This window comes from Amphibalanus amphitrite, unplaced genomic scaffold (assembly GCF_019059575.1).
Source record: "Amphibalanus amphitrite isolate SeventyFive unplaced genomic scaffold, NRLGWU_Aamphi_draft 000049F_arrow, whole genome shotgun sequence".
NCBI classification, from domain to species: domain Eukaryota; kingdom Metazoa; phylum Arthropoda; class Thecostraca; order Balanomorpha; family Balanidae; genus Amphibalanus; species Amphibalanus amphitrite.
Genome location: NW_024881545.1, coordinates 1,017,103 through 1,036,651, shown reverse-complemented (window position 1 = coordinate 1,036,651; position 19,549 = coordinate 1,017,103). Strand labels below are relative to the sequence as shown.

General features: G+C 50.7%; 2 protein-coding genes across 6 annotated transcripts in view; one reads left to right on the top strand and one right to left on the bottom strand.

Moving 5' to 3' along the window:
• Positions 1–6,733: 6,733 nt before the first annotated feature.
• On the top strand, positions 6,734–9,299 carry LOC122377720 (serine protease easter-like). The gene has a single exon (XM_043358087.1). It carries the CDS (start codon positions 7,750–7,752, stop codon positions 8,872–8,874), a length of 1,125 nt encoding a protein of 374 aa, XP_043214022.1. The 5' UTR covers positions 6,734–7,749; the 3' UTR covers positions 8,875–9,299.
• A 612-nt stretch (positions 9,300–9,911) lies between these two features.
• LOC122377719 (phosphatase and actin regulator 4B-like) overlaps positions 9,912–19,549 on the bottom strand; it is a 36,088-nt gene continuing 26,450 nt past the window's right edge. For all 5 annotated transcript variants that reach the window (XM_043358083.1, XM_043358086.1, XM_043358082.1 and 2 more), the window contains exons 6-9: positions 18,993–19,189; positions 16,572–16,918; positions 11,632–11,735; positions 9,912–10,780 (exon numbers count right to left, since the gene is read on the bottom strand). In XM_043358083.1, the coding sequence (XP_043214018.1) occupies positions 10,592–10,780; positions 11,632–11,735; positions 16,572–16,918; positions 18,993–19,189 (837 nt within the window). In that variant the 3' untranslated portion in view covers positions 9,912–10,591. The remainder of the gene's footprint in view (positions 10,781–11,631; positions 11,736–16,571; positions 16,919–18,992; positions 19,190–19,549) is intronic.

The following is a 19,549-nucleotide window of genomic DNA, read 5'->3' as shown; positions in this document are numbered from 1 at the left end:
TCAAAAGAAAAACTTTCAGGGTTTTAAAGTCGGCTGAAAATGGCGTCATTGTGACGTCATGTTCTGGCATTTTCAACCCACAAAAAGGTTTCGCGGGAAGAGCTATCACGCCTACATTTTTGAAGATAGGAAAAATATTCAATATCAAAAAGGATATAGGGCTACAGAGTACAGAACTGTTGTATCGGGGTTTTGTTATTTCGACCCCCAACATTAAAAAATGTATAGGTATATACCATTAAAATACCAAAATTTTTCAAAAATTTGAAAAACGAATTATGTTATAAAACTATTGGTCTGCTATCGACATGCCAAATGTGGGATCGATAGCAGTCGATTTTTGGCAAAGTTGTGGCGAAAAAACTTGATGACGTCAAATTTTCAAACCGTTTATATATTTTTTAGCCGTTACGTATAGACCACGTACGGTAAAACAAAGATCACCATTAGATTTCCCGTGATGAGCTGCATCGAATAGATACCCTTTTTACGCAAAATAGGTACCTATCAGCTTTAGAATTTGACCTTTTTGACGTGATCTTGTCCTGATCTCCACCAGCACGTAACATAACCCGGCCTCAATGGTCGTCTACCCAACAGGCCAACACCATTGAATTGGAAATGTAAAATGAATAAAACATCTACGAGTATCACACGGCCCTAGTTTAGTTGGGTTCATATTTTGACCCTTAGTGACCTGATCTCTGTGAGCTGACGGCTGACCCGGTAACAGTGACCTCTTTAAGCAACATATGTATTAGGCAACCAACGCTCTATTGATGATTTTCGGTTACATGCCTTGTACTCGATGTTATAACGCAGGCTAGAAGGCCCGTTAACAGTGAAAACTGAAAGGTTCGATTTTTTGCCTGATTTGTGAATTCATCGGTGACCCCGTGGTCAATGAAATCAATTTTCCACGATTAGTTTTTACAGGGCTATCGAGTGCCGTTTGAGTTTTGTAAATCCGTCCGGAGATACTACCTATACGAGGGGACAAAAATCGGTCGCACTTTAATAGTTCCTTTAGGGGCTAGGTAGCGTTATAATCAGACCCCACCAGGGCGCGGGTTAAGTGACCTGACCTCTGTGACCTGACCTGGTATCAGTGACTTATTTAGCAAAATATGTGCCTTTAACCCGCGCATAACTGGGGTTGGGGGGCTCTACAGAGCCCCCTCCCGTTTTTCGGCAATAGTTTCTAAACCATTTCACGGATCAACACGAAACTTGCTGTACCCTCAGCGGCATCAATTTGACACCTTGTGTTAAAAATTTCAACTTTCTAGGTACCATAGTTTGGCCGGAAATGACGTCAGAGTGACGTCATGTCGGCCGATTTTGATGCAAAATATTGAATTACGGCAAATGCTCTCAACAGCTTAGTTTTAAAGCTAGATCCAATTTCTTTGCATCAGTGGACTAAAAATACACATAACTATCAAACAACTGTCTCGAATTTTCGAAATTTTGATTATTTCGAAGAATATCTTTTTACAATTACAAAAAATATATATTTTTTATTTTTTTCAAAAAGTTTTAGATTTTTCGCAAAATCCGGAATAGATCTGATAGAACACACACTGATGAGCTACTCTAGCAAGTTTTAGCCCAATATCTTAAAAAATAGCCAAGTTACTAGGGTTACCCGCGTGCTCCGCAACGCGAAGAAGGGTTATTTTTGACCCGTGGGTATTGGGTTGGTCTGTGTCGGTTTGGTTGGTATCCATTTCGTTCGATTGCTTTTTGACGGCCAAGCATTTTGTAATAAAACAAAAAGATACATCGCATCGAGGTGCCCGTGTCGTATTATCATGCGTTCTACTTAAGAATGATTCGAAAACTGGCGTGAAGTCTTTTGAGGGCCATCGCTGAATTTCGCTAAAAATGACAATGTAATGGTTTGGAACATTTACATTTTTAAGAATACTGTTGCTCATCATGCAAACATGAAGAGTGAATCTTGGACAGAATTGAATGCTCTTTCCAACGGTGCCATTTTCAATTGCCAAACGTATCAGGTCATGCAGCAAAACCCGTGTAGGGTGAATAGGTCAAAAACGCCCCCAGTAAGCGCGAAACCTTCTGACACTCAACCCAACCCAGATTACTCAAACCTTTGGGCACCATCATGTAGCTCATTCTTTTTACTACGCTTTGAGACCAAGAAAAGACACTTGCGTGTGGTATTTAACCCCCAAAAAAGGTTTCCGCATACCCTTACAAAAGGGCGTTTTGCCCCACACCCTGGGTAATACGCCCACACCCATGTGCAAAGCGCCCCCACCCCATCCATCAACAGAGAAAATGATGAACATGGCACAACTTGACGTCATTCTGACGTCATTTGTGGTCAACCTATCATAGCCTTTGGAATAAAATGTTGTTGCAATGTGTAAAATGGATGCCCGGAGGAGTCCTGAAAGTTTGGTGACGATATCTGCAGTCGTTTAGGATGTATCAGCAAAAAAGGACAGGGAGAGGCCTTTTCGGCCCCGACCTACAGGGCGCTACCCTGCACTCTCACCACCGTGCAAAACGCCCCCCTTTCAGAAAACTGGGGGCGTCTTGCCCCATGCATCGAGTAGGCGTCTTTCCCCATCCACTCCATTTCCGGTCAACAAAATATTGACAAAAAACGCGCCACTAACGCCACAGCATAATAAATTCAACAGAATGACAATAAAACGCAGTTTTGAGTGATGTGCACAATAGCAAGTTTTGTGAAATAAAGAGGGCATCAAAAGCTTAGGAATCTTCTGTAAAAACAACAAAAACAACACCCAAAACCAACATCAGCACCTACCCACGCTGCTCCCCAAGACGCAGAACCGGAAATAGAGAACTACGTAAACAAGCAGCTGACTGTTCTGAAAGACAGGATAAAACACCTATCCGCCGATAAGATCTACGATTTTTTTAGGGGAGGCGTTTAACCCAGGGGTGCGTTTTCCCCACAGTTACCCTAATTAATAAAGTGGCACATCATCGAAAAACACCATTTTCTCTAGCGATTTGTGCCACCTTGGCGTCGATCAATTAGCTATTCACAATTTTTATATGAGAGGCGGTACCTTTCTCTTGCAAATAGGCGTTGATTCAACTCGCTCCATTTAACCCTATTAGTGGCAGGCTCCTGGCTACCCCATATTAGTGGCAGGGGGGGGCTGTTTACGACCCCCCCTTGATATCTCGAGATCTAACCGGCCGATTTTCAAAATTCAAACGGCATTCGATTTGGCTCAACGAGATCTACATTTCTAAAAAAAAAAATTAAAAAATGTCAATAGGGGGGTAGAGGGGGGTAAAAACGGGCAAATTGCAGATACATTTTAGACTGTTTATCACGGCCAGGTTTCTGAACCAATCTTAACGCAACTTTTGCCGATCGATAGAGAATGAACCAGGAATTCACATGGATCCTAAAAATATGCATTTTCAAAAATCATAGGCGGATACAGATCATTGAGATTGGGGGTACACAAAAAGTATAGTAAATAAGGTTTTTGTTGGTACTGTTTCTAAAAAGGGTGGCAATGGTCTTGTTATGTTACAATTTTCTTATGAGAGAACGACTAAAATTGTATTGGTCATGCATAGGCGGTGTCAGGGCACCTATGTTGGGAGGTAAAAAATAACCCCCCTTTTTGGACGCCTGGATCCGCCTATTATAGCAAAAACGTGTCAAAAGAGGATGCACAATAACTTTGTATATGTTATCACATGATACCTTTCATTCACTGTTCGTAAAACTGGTGCAGCATCGTGATCTTCGCCCAAATGACTCGCTTCACGAATAGGACCCCCAATTCCCAGTGCTCTGGAGCCGCCCCTGGTAAAGTTATGAACTTGAAATTTTCAGGGAATGTGCCCAATTTAGTTTTAGGAAAAGTCAGAAAATTTCAGCATCGTAGCTTCAGCGGTTTCGGAGATATTCCCGAAAAACCTGAGGGGTGGATAAAAACAACCCCCCCCCCTGCCACTAATAGGGTTAACGGTCACCTAAAAATAAAATTAATTCCAAAATCCCTCAAAAACCGCAATTTTTCAAATAAAAGTGCCCTCTCCGGTGCACGTGGCGCGTGCTATCCTCTGCATTGCACACCATTCAATAGCCCCTTCAATTCTGTACACGATGCTGTTTTCCACGTGCCGGTCGGACCCCTGGTCACCAAGATATTGCACGGGAACTGGACCCGTGTCGGCCAAAATTAGCCGTTTTCGCCCGATTTCGCACGCCGATTTATACATGTAAAGTCTATGACGCGAATTTGCACTTTTTGAGCACGCGCCACGCGTTCGTCTCGGTAAGTACATAACCGAAGGTTTGTTGTCAATAGTTAAAACACTATTCTTTAGAATTGTGTTTTTCTATTGAAAAACAAATCTGAGTTCCCTGACAATTTGGCAAAAGCTGCCTGAGATCAGTACAACTTGATGCTCTTGAAAACGGCTGGTCCAAATATTCTGATTTTTTTCAGGATTTCTAGTGGGCCAGGTGATCTACGTTCTGGTATGGGTCTCCCCTCCGCGGACCATCTGGTGCACGTGCCACGTGACTTTAAAAATTCCCGTGTTAAGCCAATGGGGAAAATGAAAAAATGCGTTCCACGGCAGATTGCTCGAAAACGATCCAAACGACCCCCCATTTTCTTACATGCAGATCAACCACCATTCGGTGCACTACCCATGGGTATGTCGCAAAGTGGCCGGAAAAGTCCAGAACCACGTGCCACGTGCCGTTGAAAATGACCCTGCACACCGGAAATTGGGACTTTTGGTCATTTCGGCGCACCCATGATGCATACTATGGCGTGGGTGACCAAACAATGGGTGTCATCCGGTCGGCAACTGTTTAAGGTGTCGTCCAGTGGGCCAAAGTGGTAGTTTCAAACTTTTGGGATCCACCACTCTGGGGATTCTTTTTGACAATATACTTACGTTTCTTGGCGCAATGTTCACTCCACCCAGCCGGTCGTCAATGCGTTAGATGACCCAAATGACGATTGACCTGAAGGAAGTTGGGGGCGAGGAACACGCACGTGCCATCCGTTTTTTACTCGGGCGCTTTCATCTAGGAGATTTTTGCAGATACGTCAATGCGTTAGATGACCCAAATGACGAATGACTTGAAGGAAGTTGGGGGCGAGGAACACGCACGTGCCATCCGTTTTTTAATCGGGCGCTTTCATCTAGGAGATTTTTGCAGATATCTTTTTGATTTGTGAAAATGACCAGCCTAGCGGTATGCCAGCCGCTGATAAATTATTATCTTGCTGCGGCCGGGCGCTTATTTGCGGTGTTTGCGTTTGGCGGCTGGCGGGCGACTTTTAGTCGTTTTCGGTTAGCAGTTAGCGTCGGTGCGGTGCGGGCGGTTTTATTTTTTTTCGGCGTTTCGGCGTTTTTTTCTGTGTGGTTTGCGGCGGTCGGGTGATTTTTTGCCGTTTGCGTTGGCTTTTCGGGCGTGCGTTTTACACGTTTTGCGGTGTTTACGTTTTGCAGCGGGCGGGCGTTTTGTGTTTTTTGCGGTGTTTGTCTTTGGCGGCGGGCGGGCGGGCGGGTGGGCGATGCGGGCGGTTTTCTTCTTTTTTTGCGTCGTTTGCGGTGTTAAATTTGTTTGCGGTTGGCGGGCGGTTTTATTGTTTAGCGGCGTTTTTGCGTTTTTTATTTGCGGTTTGCGGCGGGCGGGCGTTTGTTTATTTTTTGCGACGTTTGCGTTGGCGTTTCGGGCGTGCGTTTTGCGCGTTTTGCGGTGTTTGCGTTTTCCGGCGGGCGGGCGTTTTTCACAATTCAAAGTCCAAACCTTCGGGCCACAGCGCTCCTCGAAAAGCGCTGCCCTCGAGTATATAATTGTCAAAATTTTACAATTATATATTTTTCAAAACCGTTTTCAGTACGTTTTTGACATCGTACAGTAATATAAATGGCACCATCGTGTTCCTGAGCTCGAACTGCATCTGATAGACACCTTTTTTGTTGAACAATTTCATTTTCAAAATTCGACCTTTTCTGACCTGAAATTGACCTGACCTCCGGTAAATTCAGCTGAAAATGACCTCAAATGACACAGACGACATTATTTTCGAAATCTACGTGTAAAATAGACCATAAAACATGCGTCACGTGACCGATACATGATATACAATTTTCGTGACCTAGGGTGACCTGGCCTTGACCTGAAGAATTCAAAGTAAAAGTTCGGTACCCTCAGGGTATCTAATGCATATATCAAGGAGTGTGTAAACCAAAGATGAGCCTGATCGGACTTGTCAGCCGGCGGCCAGAGCCTAAATCGTAAACAAGCAAAAATGCCGATAATTATTACTTTGACCTGACCTGTGACGTCATCGGTGACCTCGAGGTCAATGAAAATAGGTTTCGTTCGACAGTTTTCCAGGGCTATCAGACGCCGTTTGAATTTTGACGATAGGCCCAGTAGCTTCGGAGATAGGAGGGGGGGGGGCTCTGGAGAGCCCCCCCCCCCTCAGTCACTCGCGTTATGGAAAATACCCAAGTCATGCGCGGGTTAACTCGACGTAATCACATATGTTTTCTTACTGCTTACAAATGCAAAATTTTGGCCTGAGTCTGAGACGCCATCAGTTGACTTGACCTAGGTCAATGCAATTTGGTCACTTGGTAGTTCTCCGTTGGGGCTATCGAACGCCGTTTTAAAAATCGGTCGGTAACTTTACGAGTTCTTGGGGGGCAGCCCCCCCCCCCCGGTTGCAGGGTCCGGCAATAGCCCTACGAGACGCGGGCTAACACAACATAACTTTACCTATAGGTACCTACCTATCTTTTTCATGTTATGGAACAACCTAAATGGGAAAACCTACCTCACGCCTTGTTTCGTTGTTTCGTTGTTTACTCTTCCCGTCTAATGTCGCTCGCACGCGAGGAGATCCCCATAATTACCGCTGGTAAGTGGTAATCACCCCAGTTTTCCAGCCTGCTTGTCGGCGGCTCGGCCGCGCAGTTAATTCAGTCAGGTGGGGAGAGGACACAATGCCATGACGTCATGGGTCGTCCCAGCTGGGGCGGCCACCCCCCCCCCCTCCCGAGCCACTCGGCGACCGGATGGTCGCCCAGCCGCACCGGGAAACCCAGCTTTTCCAGAGCACCGCGCGGCCTTGACGATATCTCTGTGAGCCACGGAGATGCAAACTCTCCACCCGCAGTGTTTGCTTCAAGACTGCCCGCAACAAAACAAGGCGATGCAGCAGCTGCTGCTGCTGCATATTTGCACCATATTTGAATTGACGGAAGTCCCAGGTCCCTCGCAGGACGCTCGAAACTACGCCGCAACTCCTCGGCGGCTTGTTTATGCTAGAGGATGTAAATTTATTGCAGAGCAGTGCTCATATCATGCGCTCTGGGCCCTGGGGTCGAAAGTAGCGATCCTGGGACGTCCGACTGTTTTAAAGAAGTGATCACTGAACAGTGTTACTTGAAAAAAGTCAACATAATCATGTTGTAAGGGGAATGAGGACGAAAATCTTTTAAATTGCTTATGAATGATTAGCATTTAGCACTTTATTTTCTTTCTTTCTTTTTGTTGCCATGCGCTTTACCTTAGCCCATTTAGCGGTGCAGTTTCCAGTATCAGCGGGCGCTCCGCGCTGGTACCCCGGTGGGGCCGTCGCCGTGCAGCGGCCGTGCACCTCTGATGCCCGCGCCGCCAGCTCCGCCGCCGTAGCATCGCTGTCAGTGAACCCGTGACCGCCGTGCCGGGAGGACCACTCCGCGATGGTGCGCGCTGTGACGCTGCTGGTGTGCTGCACTCTGGTCGCAGCCGCCACCGGCGACGATCAGGTGCCGTGCACGGTGGACGAGGCCGGCACCGGCGGCGTGTGCGGCAGTCTCTCCGACTGTCCCGAGCTGGAGCGACTGGCCCGCTCAGCCCGTCCCAACACACCGGCCGTCCAGCGACTGCGCAGTCTCGTTCGAAGGTGTCCCCGGTCGGCCAGCGGTCGTATTCAGATCTGCTGTCAGAATGAGGTGAGGCGCTCGGTGGCGCCGCCGAGGGTGCAGCTGCCGACTAGCTGCGGGCACGGCTTCTCACCGCGGGTGACGGGCGGCGTAAATGCGTTCATCGGAGAGTTCCCGTGGATGGCATCCATCCAGTACACCAAGACGCCCGACTCACGGCCTGAGCACGGCTGTGGAGGCACGCTCATCACATCGCGACACGTGCTGACGGCGGCTCACTGTGTCAGCTTCCTCAGCACTCCCCAGTTCCCGGAGCTGACGCCCGTCTCCGTCATTCTGGGCGAGCTCGACTTCGACAGCGAGATCGACTGCCTGCCCGATATGCCAAGCGAGTGCGCCGACAGACCCATCACCGTCGACATCGATGCCATTTTCCCGCACCCACACTTCCAGAACATCCGTCAGCTGGCTCTGCCCAACGACATCGCCGTGGTGCGGCTGGCACGCGAGGTCCCCTTCACCGACTTCATCCAGCCAATATGCCTGCTGACTGACTTCTCGGAGCTGGGTGACCCCACTCGAACGGACATCACCCCCGACCAGATGGGCATCATCGCCGGCTGGGGGCGCAGCAACGTCAGCTCTGAGCTCGGCTTCACTCCGGTGCTGCAGAAGGCGCGGCTGCCGATCCGCGATCTGTCAGAGTGCGAGACGTCGTTCCGGCGCAGCCTGCCGAGCCGGCTGTGCGCCGGCGGAGGGCCCAACAGCACCGACACATGCCGCGGGGACTCGGGCGGACCGCTGATGGTCTCTGATCGATTCGGTACCACTATCTTCCAGACGGGCATCTCGTCTTTTGGCACCCGTGTCTGCGGCAGCGTGGCCGGCTACACACGCGTCTTCGACTACCGGGATTGGATCTTGGAGCAGATCAACAAGTGAGGGCACTGCGCCTCAGCAGCGAACTTTGAGTTGTGTTTGATCAGCAAAGTGATCTTTGAGCAGACGTAGCTACTCTTGCATATAAAGCCGTGTTTACATTTGACGCAGCTGACCGTTTACCCGGCTGAACGTGGCAGCGCCTGCGGGCATTCAAGTTGTCATTCCTGCGAGAGCCGAGGCCAGCGTTGTAGTGGATATTAGAGGACATTTGAGATCGAGTCCGGTGCCTATGGGGCATTACCCGCAGCAATGTTCAATGACCAGGATCCCGCGCACGCTCGATGGATGCAGCTGCCGTGCGTCGTCCGCGCTGGGACGGTATTGTTTGGGACTGAATGAGAGGCGTGTTTCCAGTTCGGAGGTTATGCTGGTTATGACGCCGTTGTTTTAGAGGTGACGATATATAATACATGGTATAGACAACGGCCAGATGTTCTCAGGGATGCCCATGGTAGATGAGAAAAAATAAATTCGATCAAACACTGAAAGATGTAAGCTATAGCTACATCTATTATTGCGGTCATACCTAGACATGGTTGGGCAACATCCATACAAACAAGTTTTAAATCTGAACGTCAACAAGGGATAGAGTATGAAAGCCCTAAGGCAGGTTGGCGTACATTGAAGGCCAAGTCCGGTTGGCTGAGACGTGGCGCAGCTGATCCCGACTCCCTCCAGTGCCATTCCGTTCTTTGGGTTAAGGCCAACAGTTTCCACAAATACCATTTCCAACATAATCCGGAGACACCTGGGCAGAGTAAATACGTATTAGAAGCAGACCACAAAATGCTAAGCATAACAGAAAATCCGATCGTAATCTGTAGTAGCGCACTTATGATTCCCACTTCCCAGGTCATTGTTGCACCGAAACATCTGAGCGAGCGGCAATGAAATAAAATAACCAAGACAAAAAAATCAGATGGTAACGAAACACGACGCTAGCTATACTCTTGGTACTCTTGGATACCGAAGAAGAGAAGCAGCTTGGAAAAAAAGAGACCGACAACCTCTTACCCTTCGGCATAGCAAAACCATCATTAGTTCATATATTATTATTCATCATTTACCAGATATGAGACAATTTAGGACTTCCCTCGCAGTTCCAAAATCATGGAACGTACAAATATGTACACGTCAAGCAAGTAATTTGGCGGAATAAAAATACAGACCATAAAATATGAGATGAAAACAGGTACCACGTGTGGAAGACAACGATTTATTAAAACAAGCATTAACGAGTAATTCGCTCAGAAATGCACTTACCAGCTTCCTCACACTTTGTCTGCATAAGTGATGCTCTCGGCCCACGGCCAGTATATCTATCGATGCGGATGGGCGCGGTGTCGCGCGGGGCAGCTCAGGCGGGCCACGGCGGGCGAAAGGCGGCTGCCCCGGCCACGGAGTCGGCCCGTTAATTATCTACCGTCGGACAGAGTAAGGCACGGCTGGCACGAGGCCCACAGCACCGGCGCGTCACTCACGCACACATATACACGGCAGCACTCTCTGGAACGAAGCAACGACACGCCACTCGCGATTCTCATATACTACGACGTATCGCACAAATCTCTCGCGAATGGTGAACAATGGCCGACACCGACGGACGACCAGCGGCCGTCATGGACACTTTGGGTTCCGCGCGGCGCCGACAGATGTCTGGCGGCAGGCACGGCTGACGACTATCACAACACGCGGCGGCGGACGGCGAGGGCCGGCATCAGGGCCGGTGGAAGCGAGTCAGGTGGCGAGACTCCTCGTGAACGTCCATCTCGGACGACTTGAAGTCGTTGAGCTCCTTGCGGATCATGGCCTTGTCGCGCGGTGTGAGCCGCGTCCAGGGCTTGTCGGCCCGACGGTCGTACTCGTGCGCCTGCGTTACGTCCACGTACTCGTTGAAGTGAATCACCTGCGGCGGAATGGAGCGTCAGAGGATAAGAACACGCACGCGAGCGACATCAGCCAGCAAGCAGACCACACACTAGTGGATGGGGTAAAGATCGAATCATAATCACAAAGTAGAATCCAGTCGATCTTCTATTTCTTTTGCACGTCACGCAAGCGCCCGCGGGTGTGCCACGCGGGCAAGGTCGAGCAGAAGCCCGGACCGCCCCACAAGCCGCCCCACACGCCTAAGATATTGTCAGCCGGCCCGGAGAGGACCTCTTCGTGGGATCAACGAGACGCAGTGATCCCCAAAGCCGGAGTCTCGTGGAGGCATAGGTAAGGTGTAGGGAGCGAGGGTCCGGTTTGGTCAATGGTCATGTTGGTCAGGACCACAGACGATACCGGCGCCATTAGTCTTAGCGGGGCCGAGGAGCCTGTGGACGAGCTCACTCGGGTCTAATCCAGTCAATCCCCGCTCAGCACTGCATGGGACCTGCACCGAGTGCTAATCTGAACTAACCACTGTCTGTCTCACCAGCAATCGAACCACAAACCAAGCTGCTCTAAAAAACCGCCATCATCCAAGCAGCCTCTCAGAATTAGGCGAGCCTTAGCGCAGGAAGCCACACCAAGCTCTGGACTGTCCGCGGCCTACTACATCACGCCTCCGTTCTAAATATTTTCCCGCAGTAGGTCAGTTAGATGCTGTCCCCCACGACCCTATCCCACACGACCTGTCCCACACGACCTGTCCCACCAAACCCCTTTCCTTCCGCCTCTCCCTTCCACCAAGACCGCTCATTCAGGCACGGCCTACCCTCTTTCCCTTCTACCAAGACTGCTCATTCGATCACGGAGCCAGGCGGGTCGTACCTTTCGCTGTTTGAGCTCTTCCACCGTGGGTCTGAAGCTGAGCTTCCGCAGCAGAGTGGCCTTCTTGTTCTCCATTTCTCGCTGTGACTCCTCGTTGGTCATAGCTGCGGACGGACGGGGCAAGGAGCCGTTAGAGTGATCCACACTCGGTGGTGTATGCAGGTCAGTGCAGTCAACGGTGGCACGGGATACAGAGGACGGAAGGTATTGATAGAGAGGCGAGTTCAGAGGGATGGTGGTGACACAGACTGGTGGAACTAATACAGTGGGTAGGAAGCGGTACTAAAAGATACTGAAATACACGAGTGATGCGGACTACCTGATACAGTGGGGCAGGGTGTAGGAACAGCGGTGTAGTAGGTACAGCTCAAAGTTGACCCAATGGTGTCATCTTTCAGAGCTAACGCTATGAAGGTGCTGCGAACAATGCCTGAACAAGATGCTTAGATTGTGTGTGTCTATGTTGAGCATACGTACTGTGATTTGTGAATGCGTGGATGTGTGCTCGATATACTCCCCCTCCCCATTATATCCCCCATCGTATGACGTGAGCTTGTGAAAAGCCACTCCAATGTGTGGATCTGGCTCGAATATATCTGTATCTGTATCTGTATCTATCTGATAAAGCGATGACAATTGACAGAACTACCAGGTACTGATAAAACGGCAATGACAACGTAGGGTGCAACTGGCAAGAACAGAGCCAAGAGCCAAGAGGAAAGACAGCAACAGGCAGAGTACTCGTGGACATCACTTAGCAGTTTTGCAGTAACGGGGAAACACTGACACAGTGAACAGGTACTGAAACAGCGTTTGTTTGTTTGTTTATTGGGGCTTTAGGGCGCGCCGACTGCGAAGGTCATTTTGCGCCCATAACGTCACACTAATAAAACAAGTGTTTCAAAACAAGAGACCTTCTATATACCAAGGCTAGAAAGTAAAAGACTTGATAAAAAGACAAGGTAAGATAGAACAACGCAAGAGCGTCGTAACAGTCAACTGACTAGACAAGTAGACTAGAGAGGAATTGGGTCAGGTTGAGTAAATCACCTGGAAGTTGACCGAACGGATAAAGGAAAAAATATTGCCGGATAAAACCCAGGGTGACTCGTCACCCAGTAAGTGGCGGATAGTGGTACCAGGAGCAATACAGCCCAGGTAGCGTGTCCGGTTCCGTTCAAAGAGTGGGCAAGATAAAAGAACGTGAGCGACGGTTAGAGGCACGGAACACCTGTTGCACAAAGGCTGCTCACCTCCTGAAAGGAGATAGCTGTGCGTCGCGTATGTGTGACCAATACGGAGTCTGCAGAGGACCACTTCATGGAAACGATTGCCTTGCATGCAAGACTGCCAAGGCTCTAGAGTTGGTTTCAACTCTCTCAGCTTGTTCCTTACACACAAATCCCACTCTGCCTGCCACTCTGAAAGCATGAAGGGTCGCACCAGCGGATAAAAATCCCGGGCAGGCAGAGGCAAGCGCCGAGTGCAGGGTGCTGCGGCGGCGCGTCTGGCAGCAGCATCAGCAAGCTCATTGCCTTCAATGCCGACGTGACTGGGAATCCAGCAGAAACGGACTGATTTTCCAGATTGCTCCACCGACGTAAGCCGAGTTAAAATGTCCCGCACGATGGGGTCAACTGAGTTAAAAGTACGTAAGGCCAATAAGCTGCTAAGAGAATCAGATAAAATCAAGTAAAAGGGACTGCCAGAAACCTCGATGAAACACAAAGCCTTCTCTATAGCGACTAGCTCTGAAGAAAACACCGAGGCGGAAGGTGGCAGAGAAAACGAGCGGGTGTCACGACCAGCGACAAAAGAGCAGCCCGCTCCCTCGGTTGTCTTCGAGCCGTCTGTATAAACCGTGATAAAACCATCATAAACGGCAATGTGCTCTAAGGCTCTGGCTCGCGCCTCAGCAGGCAACAAGTTGTCCTTCTTAACAGTCGATAGTGAGAGGTCCACTTGCGGATTGGCGTTTTTCCAGGGTGGAGGGGGCGTGTCCCAGGTACGCCGAACGCCACGCAAGGATATGTTAGCAGCTGAAAAAAGACCTCCCATGCGTTCTCCAAACGACGGTCGTACCCTCCCGTCAGATCGAGTAGCGTGACGTGAAAAGACGTACGGGTACGTCGGATGCGTTGGGTATTGGCGAAGTTTCAAAGTGTAACGCATCCCCAGCATCTGGCGACGAAGAGCTAGAGGTGGCTCATTCGTTTCAGCCAGAAGACTACTCTTTGGAGAAGTGCGGAAAGCCCCGGTGGCAACGCGGAGCGCAGCGTGATGTACTGCGTCCAGGGACTTCTTGCTGGACTCACTTGCAGAATCATAAACAAAACACGCGTAGTCCAGCTTCGATCGGATGATCGACCGGTACAAGAGGAGCAGAGTTTTGCGATCCGCACCGTATGATGTGCGGGCAACACACTTTAAAACGTTCAGGGATTTAAAACATCGTTCCCGAAGCGTTCTAAAATGTTCTTTATACGTCAAACGTCCGTCAAACGTCATACCAAGAAACTTCGCCACCGGCTGCGTGGGGATCGTCTGTCCGTACAGACGGATACCCAATGTAGGGTCGGCGCAGCGGCGGCGACAGAAATGCATGGCAACAGTCTTCCTCGTTGAAAAACGGAGACCATTGTCGCGGCTCCATCTCTCAAGCCGTCTGACTGCAAGCTGCAGTTGTCTGGCCATGTGCCGAGCGCTGGAAGCGGCGAACCAGATGGCAAAATCGTCAACAAAAAGCGATCTGCCGATAGAGACCGGGAGATCATCGGCGATATCGTTAATCGCCACTGCGAATAACGCCACACTAAGCACCCCTCCCTGAGGGACTCCATTCTCTTGGGTAAAACTGCTAGACAACTGGTTACCGACTCGGACTTTAAACCGACGACCCGATAAAAAGTTCTCGATAAAGAGGCCCATCCGGCCGCGTATGCCGTACTTATAAACTTTGAAAAGTATGCTGTGTCGTAAGACTGTATCATAGGCCGCCTCAATATCAAAGAACAGTGCTCCAAGGTGCTTCCTTTCAGTAAAACAGGTGCGTATCTCGGTGTCAAGGGCTAAAATGTGGTCAACAGGGCTGCGGTGCTTTCTAAAACCGCACTGGGCGTTTGTAAAAACACCATGATGTTCCAGAAACCAGCTAAAACGCACATTGACCATCTTCTCCATCAGCTTTGATAGCGATGATGTGAGAGAGATGGGCCGATAATGGAGAGGGTCATGTCCCGACTTACCAGCCTTCAAGATAGGAATGATAGTGGCTTCCCGCCAGGTCTCAGGGAAAGTGCCAGTCTCCCAAAGCGAATTGAAGGTTGCTAGCAGCGCCTCGAGGGCAACTGCTGGGAGATGACGGAGCATGTCGTTGTGGACAGCATCCGGACCTTCTGAGACGCTGCGCAACGAGCTGATGGCAGACGTGAGCTCAGCCATAGAGAAAGGCTCGTTGTACACCAAATTTTCAGCTGTGCTGAAGTCCACGGCGGCTGGTGCAGGTCGTGAGGACGGCTCTCCTCGGCAGCGCTGATAGAGTGCACGACCTATCGTCTCTGCGACGTCTGAAGGATGAGATATGTCCGTGTTGTTCACTCTTAAAACCGGAAGCGGAACAGAGCTGAACCGACCTTCAATGCGCTTCATGCGTGCCCATATTTGGGTCGTAGGAGTAAAACGGTTTAAGGAACTTACATAAGTGCGCCATGAAACAGCCTTTGCCTCCTTTAAAACGCGTCGGGCAAAAGCCCGCGCTCTCTTAAAAGCGATGAGGTTCTCAGTAGTACTACTCCGGTCAAACTTTCTAAAAGCGCGTTTCCTGGCACGAATCGCATCTCCGCATTCCTTAGTCCACCACGGGACCGGAGGACGACGAGGCTGACTCGACGTCTTGGGTATGCACCCGTTTGCGGAGTCATTGAGTAAAGATGTAAAATCCTCTGTAGACATCACAGAGGCGTCGGCTCTGGCTAAAACAGAGGCCTCTACAGCGGCCTGAAATTCGTCCCAGTCGGCTTTCCGAACATTCCACCTAGGTGGACGGTTGCCCGACACTGGGGACTCCTGGTGCTCCAGCCACACTGGGAAGTGGTCGCTCCCGAGTGGGTCGTCATGGACGGACCAGGTAAATAGCTGAGCTAGCCGCGGACTTACTAAGCTCAGGTCCAGAGCCGATGTTTGACCGGAGGGTGTTGTAAAATGGGTGCGCTGTCCTGTATTTAAAATACACAGCGCCTCATCGCGGATAAAAGATTCTAAAAGTCGACCACGAGTGCCAGTCGTGTCACATCCCCACGCCAGGCTATGGGCGTTAAAATCGCCGACTATCAGGACCGGAGGTGGAAGCTCATCGAAAAGTCGATGAAGCTCAACCACCGGGAGCGCTATACCTGGTGGAAGGTATAAGGAGCACACAGTCAGTTCCCGGTGGTTGAAATCAACTCTGGCGGCCACCGCCTGCAGGGGAGTCTGCAGCGGCACCTGGCGCGCAGGTACGCTGTGGTGAACCGCCAGAAGCACACCTCCATGGGCAATGGTAGGGGTGTCCAGGTCTCTCCTAAAAACAGAGTAGCCCTTGATGGCAAGGGTGACGTTTGGCGCAAGCTTGGTCTCCTGGAGACCTAAAACAAGGGGTGTGCGCCAACGGATAAGAGACTGTAGGTCCTGGTAGTTGGCCCGGAGGCCGTACTGAAACAGCGAAGTGACTTGATGTGAACTGATGGGTTAAATATGAGCGCCGAGACATTGGATCATCTCTGAACAATTTTGAGCAGTAAATACAGTAGTGTTTTAGGGCTTTGAGCACAAAGACAGCGTTGACGCCAAAGACAATGAAAAAGATGCACAGTGGACATTCGACACATCGTTCGTTCAGTATTCCGTGCATGTCAGGCAGGCCGACCGTCTGGGTACTCGGACCACGCGGCGGCACCACTCACTTTTCAGGATGTTCCTGCTCTCGAGCTCCTCGGCGGTGGGCCGCAGGCTGAGGCGCCGGTTCAGTTTGGCGCTCAGCTCGCTGCGCCAGTCAGTACGGTCCTGCTCCGTCTGCGCGTGAATGATGTTGCGATCAATCAGCTCCTGGCGGTCGGGCCGCAGCGCCAGCTTGATGGCCAGGCTGTCGGAGCGCTGCACGCGCGAGCCGAGTCGGGTCAGCACGCCACTCTCGCCCTCGGCCGGCTCGTCGCGGTAGAGGATCGGCCCGTCACTGTCATCACTATCCTCGCCGGAGCTGGCGGCGCCGCCGACCGGCCGCCGGTCGCCGCCGCCGGCGGTCAGCAGCGCCCTGTCGACAGAGACAGACAGCCGTCAGCGGACACACACAGCTCCCGGGCAGTGGGCGGCGCGGGGCGGCACTGCCGTGCACGAGGCCGCTGCAGCCGCCGCCGAGCGGCAGTTGAGCCAGTTAGCGGCCGATGGTCGGCGCACCATTCAACGGACACGCGACTCGGCGCAAGGCGGGCTGCGGAAGGTCAGGGACATCTCATGAGCAGTGGTACATATTCTAGATCACACCCAAGGCCTCCACAGCCTAGAAGTGTGATGCCGTATAAGCAGACACGCTTAAACCTTCGAATGAGTTCTGCCATCTATCCGACATATCACCGGAACAGAAGTGGAGATAAGGTGCATGCGATTCTTTTAACAACGAAAGAGTAAAGGGTCGAAAAACTATGAAACCCAAGGCATGAGGATCATAACTGACAAGCGAAGCAGGACGCTTTGAGATCATTGCCGATGGTCAATTTAACTCAAACCCTCAACAAAATGCGTCATTAGAGGCATAGGAAAAAAGCAAACCAACAGCGCACTCATTGATAGTAGAAAACAGTAACAAAAGTTGGTAAGTCCGCTTTATTTGCAAATCCCCACATATTGCAAACACTCGAACGGAAGCCCGAACAGAGGAAAGACAGAGCAGACATCAGAAGTGCGAGCGAAGCCCGTGGGTGTTGGATAGAGCTCTCACCTGAACCGCAGCCGACACAGGTCGGTCATAGCGCGGACTCCTCTGGTGGGCCGCAGGGGAGTGAACGGGACGGGTCAACAATGAGGGACGGGTCAACAGGGGACTAACGGGACGGGTCAACAGACAGCAAAAGGGACGGGTCATGGGGTAACAAATACGACATTTATGTCGCGCGCCTACGATATTGGTGACAGGGATAGAACAAAGGCTTGGATACAAGCATCACTGTGCAACGGACGGGTAGGGAGGAAGCATCACACGTGACCCGCTCTCTGAAGAGGAAACGTAAGAAGTCTTTGTTCTTAAAATCCCATATTACACATGGTGATTTTATCGAGGAAAACAATCCTGATCCAGCGTCGAGTGAGGATGCTGTCGGATGTTTAATGATCCTCCGATTAGCGATTAAGCAGACTGGTACTATGCCATGGTCACCGCACATCTTTAGATCCTGTCGCAAAAGAGAGCCCCACGCACATCGAAGTGCAGGGTACGACAGAAGTGAAACCGAAACACACCTTGAAAAAAAAACATTCACTTTCGTAAAGATATAGAAAAGCCGACAACGTATGAATATGTAATTACTAAGCGTATAGCCTGCAAAATAGTGTGCGATATTCTACTCGGAGCCAGTCATTCTGGGATCCTTCAAAAAGCGTCACTATAAAAAATATTGAATTCAGCCTACTTCCAGCGCATACTAAACAACATAGTATACAGCTTCAAAAGAGATACAGTCAGTGTAGAAAGAGAATAAATAGCTCCCAAAACGCTCAAGAATAAGAAAAATTTTCTATCCAAACACTAAACTGACCTTTCAGGTGGTTTGGTCCACTTCAATAACATTGCAGAACATGCAAAAGGCATCGTTTGACAAGACCAAAGGCTAGCGTACATGTACCTAGCGAAGCTTCGATGCCAGCACTTACTCCGCAAACTGCCAATGACCCGCGGGACATGAGACTCTGTCCTCCGGGCCGGCTGCGACAGACCGCCCGGGAGCCTCTAGAAAAGGCGAACCCATGTTCCGCTGAGTGAGGGAGGACGTCCGGTCCGGACAATTCTAGGTCCGGACAACTATAGGTCGACTGGCGCCAGTTTCTACCACTGAGCGGAGACCGGAACTGGCACCACGATGTCGACATCATGAGATAATAAATGGGTCCTGGAGAGTTGGCTCCATTAAGTAACGATAACGGACTGGAGGACAAAACCAAATACTGGTCATGCTCAGCTCAGCGGATAGAGGAGAGTTTAAAGAACAAAATATATTGTTAATTGTTAACATCGTCAGTGCATGCTACATGTCTGAACTGTTCCTGCCAGTGCTCACACCGTCAAGTGCTCTGTCTCACCCGGCCCATTCCACCCTCCACCCCAGTCGACTCACCCCTGCGCCGGGTCCTGCTGACCGCTACCCGGCGGTGCGGCCGGCTCGGACGGCGGCCGGGGCTTCTTCAGCGCCGACTTGAGTGGCACCAGGTCGAGCCGCGGCTCGCGCGGCGGCGGCAGCGCCGGCTCGTCGCCGCGGCCGCCGCCGGCCATCGGGTAGTACTCGTCATCGTCGTCATCGTCACCGAACATCACCTGAGGGGAGGCAGACGGTGAGCGTTCGGCGGTGAGCGGTGAGACTGCCGGGATACATAACAGGGATACCTACAGTTCCGGCTGAGTGGTATCATCCGGGCGCCCTCTGGCCTGGGTGAGCTGTCCGTCTCGTCATCCCCGAGGCTGAGTCATAGGCATTGACCGACAAATCATTCACAAGTTGGAAATGACAGGTAGGTAGCAAGCAAGGTAAAATATTTTATTTCTGTCCTGCCCCCTTCGCAACCTTCTTCATCCATTTTTCAGGACCCTTCTGTGCTCCCTCCCTACCTCATTCCTCTATCCGTCCCTCCTCCACCTTTCCAGTTCCTGTTTACCACCCTCTCCGTCTCTCCATCC

Bases quoted from the DNA above. Each gene is read 5' to 3' on its own strand.
- LOC122377720 (XM_043358087.1), top strand. From the start codon at position 7,750: ATGGTGCGCGCTGTGACGCTGCTGGTGTGCTGCACTCTGGTCGCAGCC.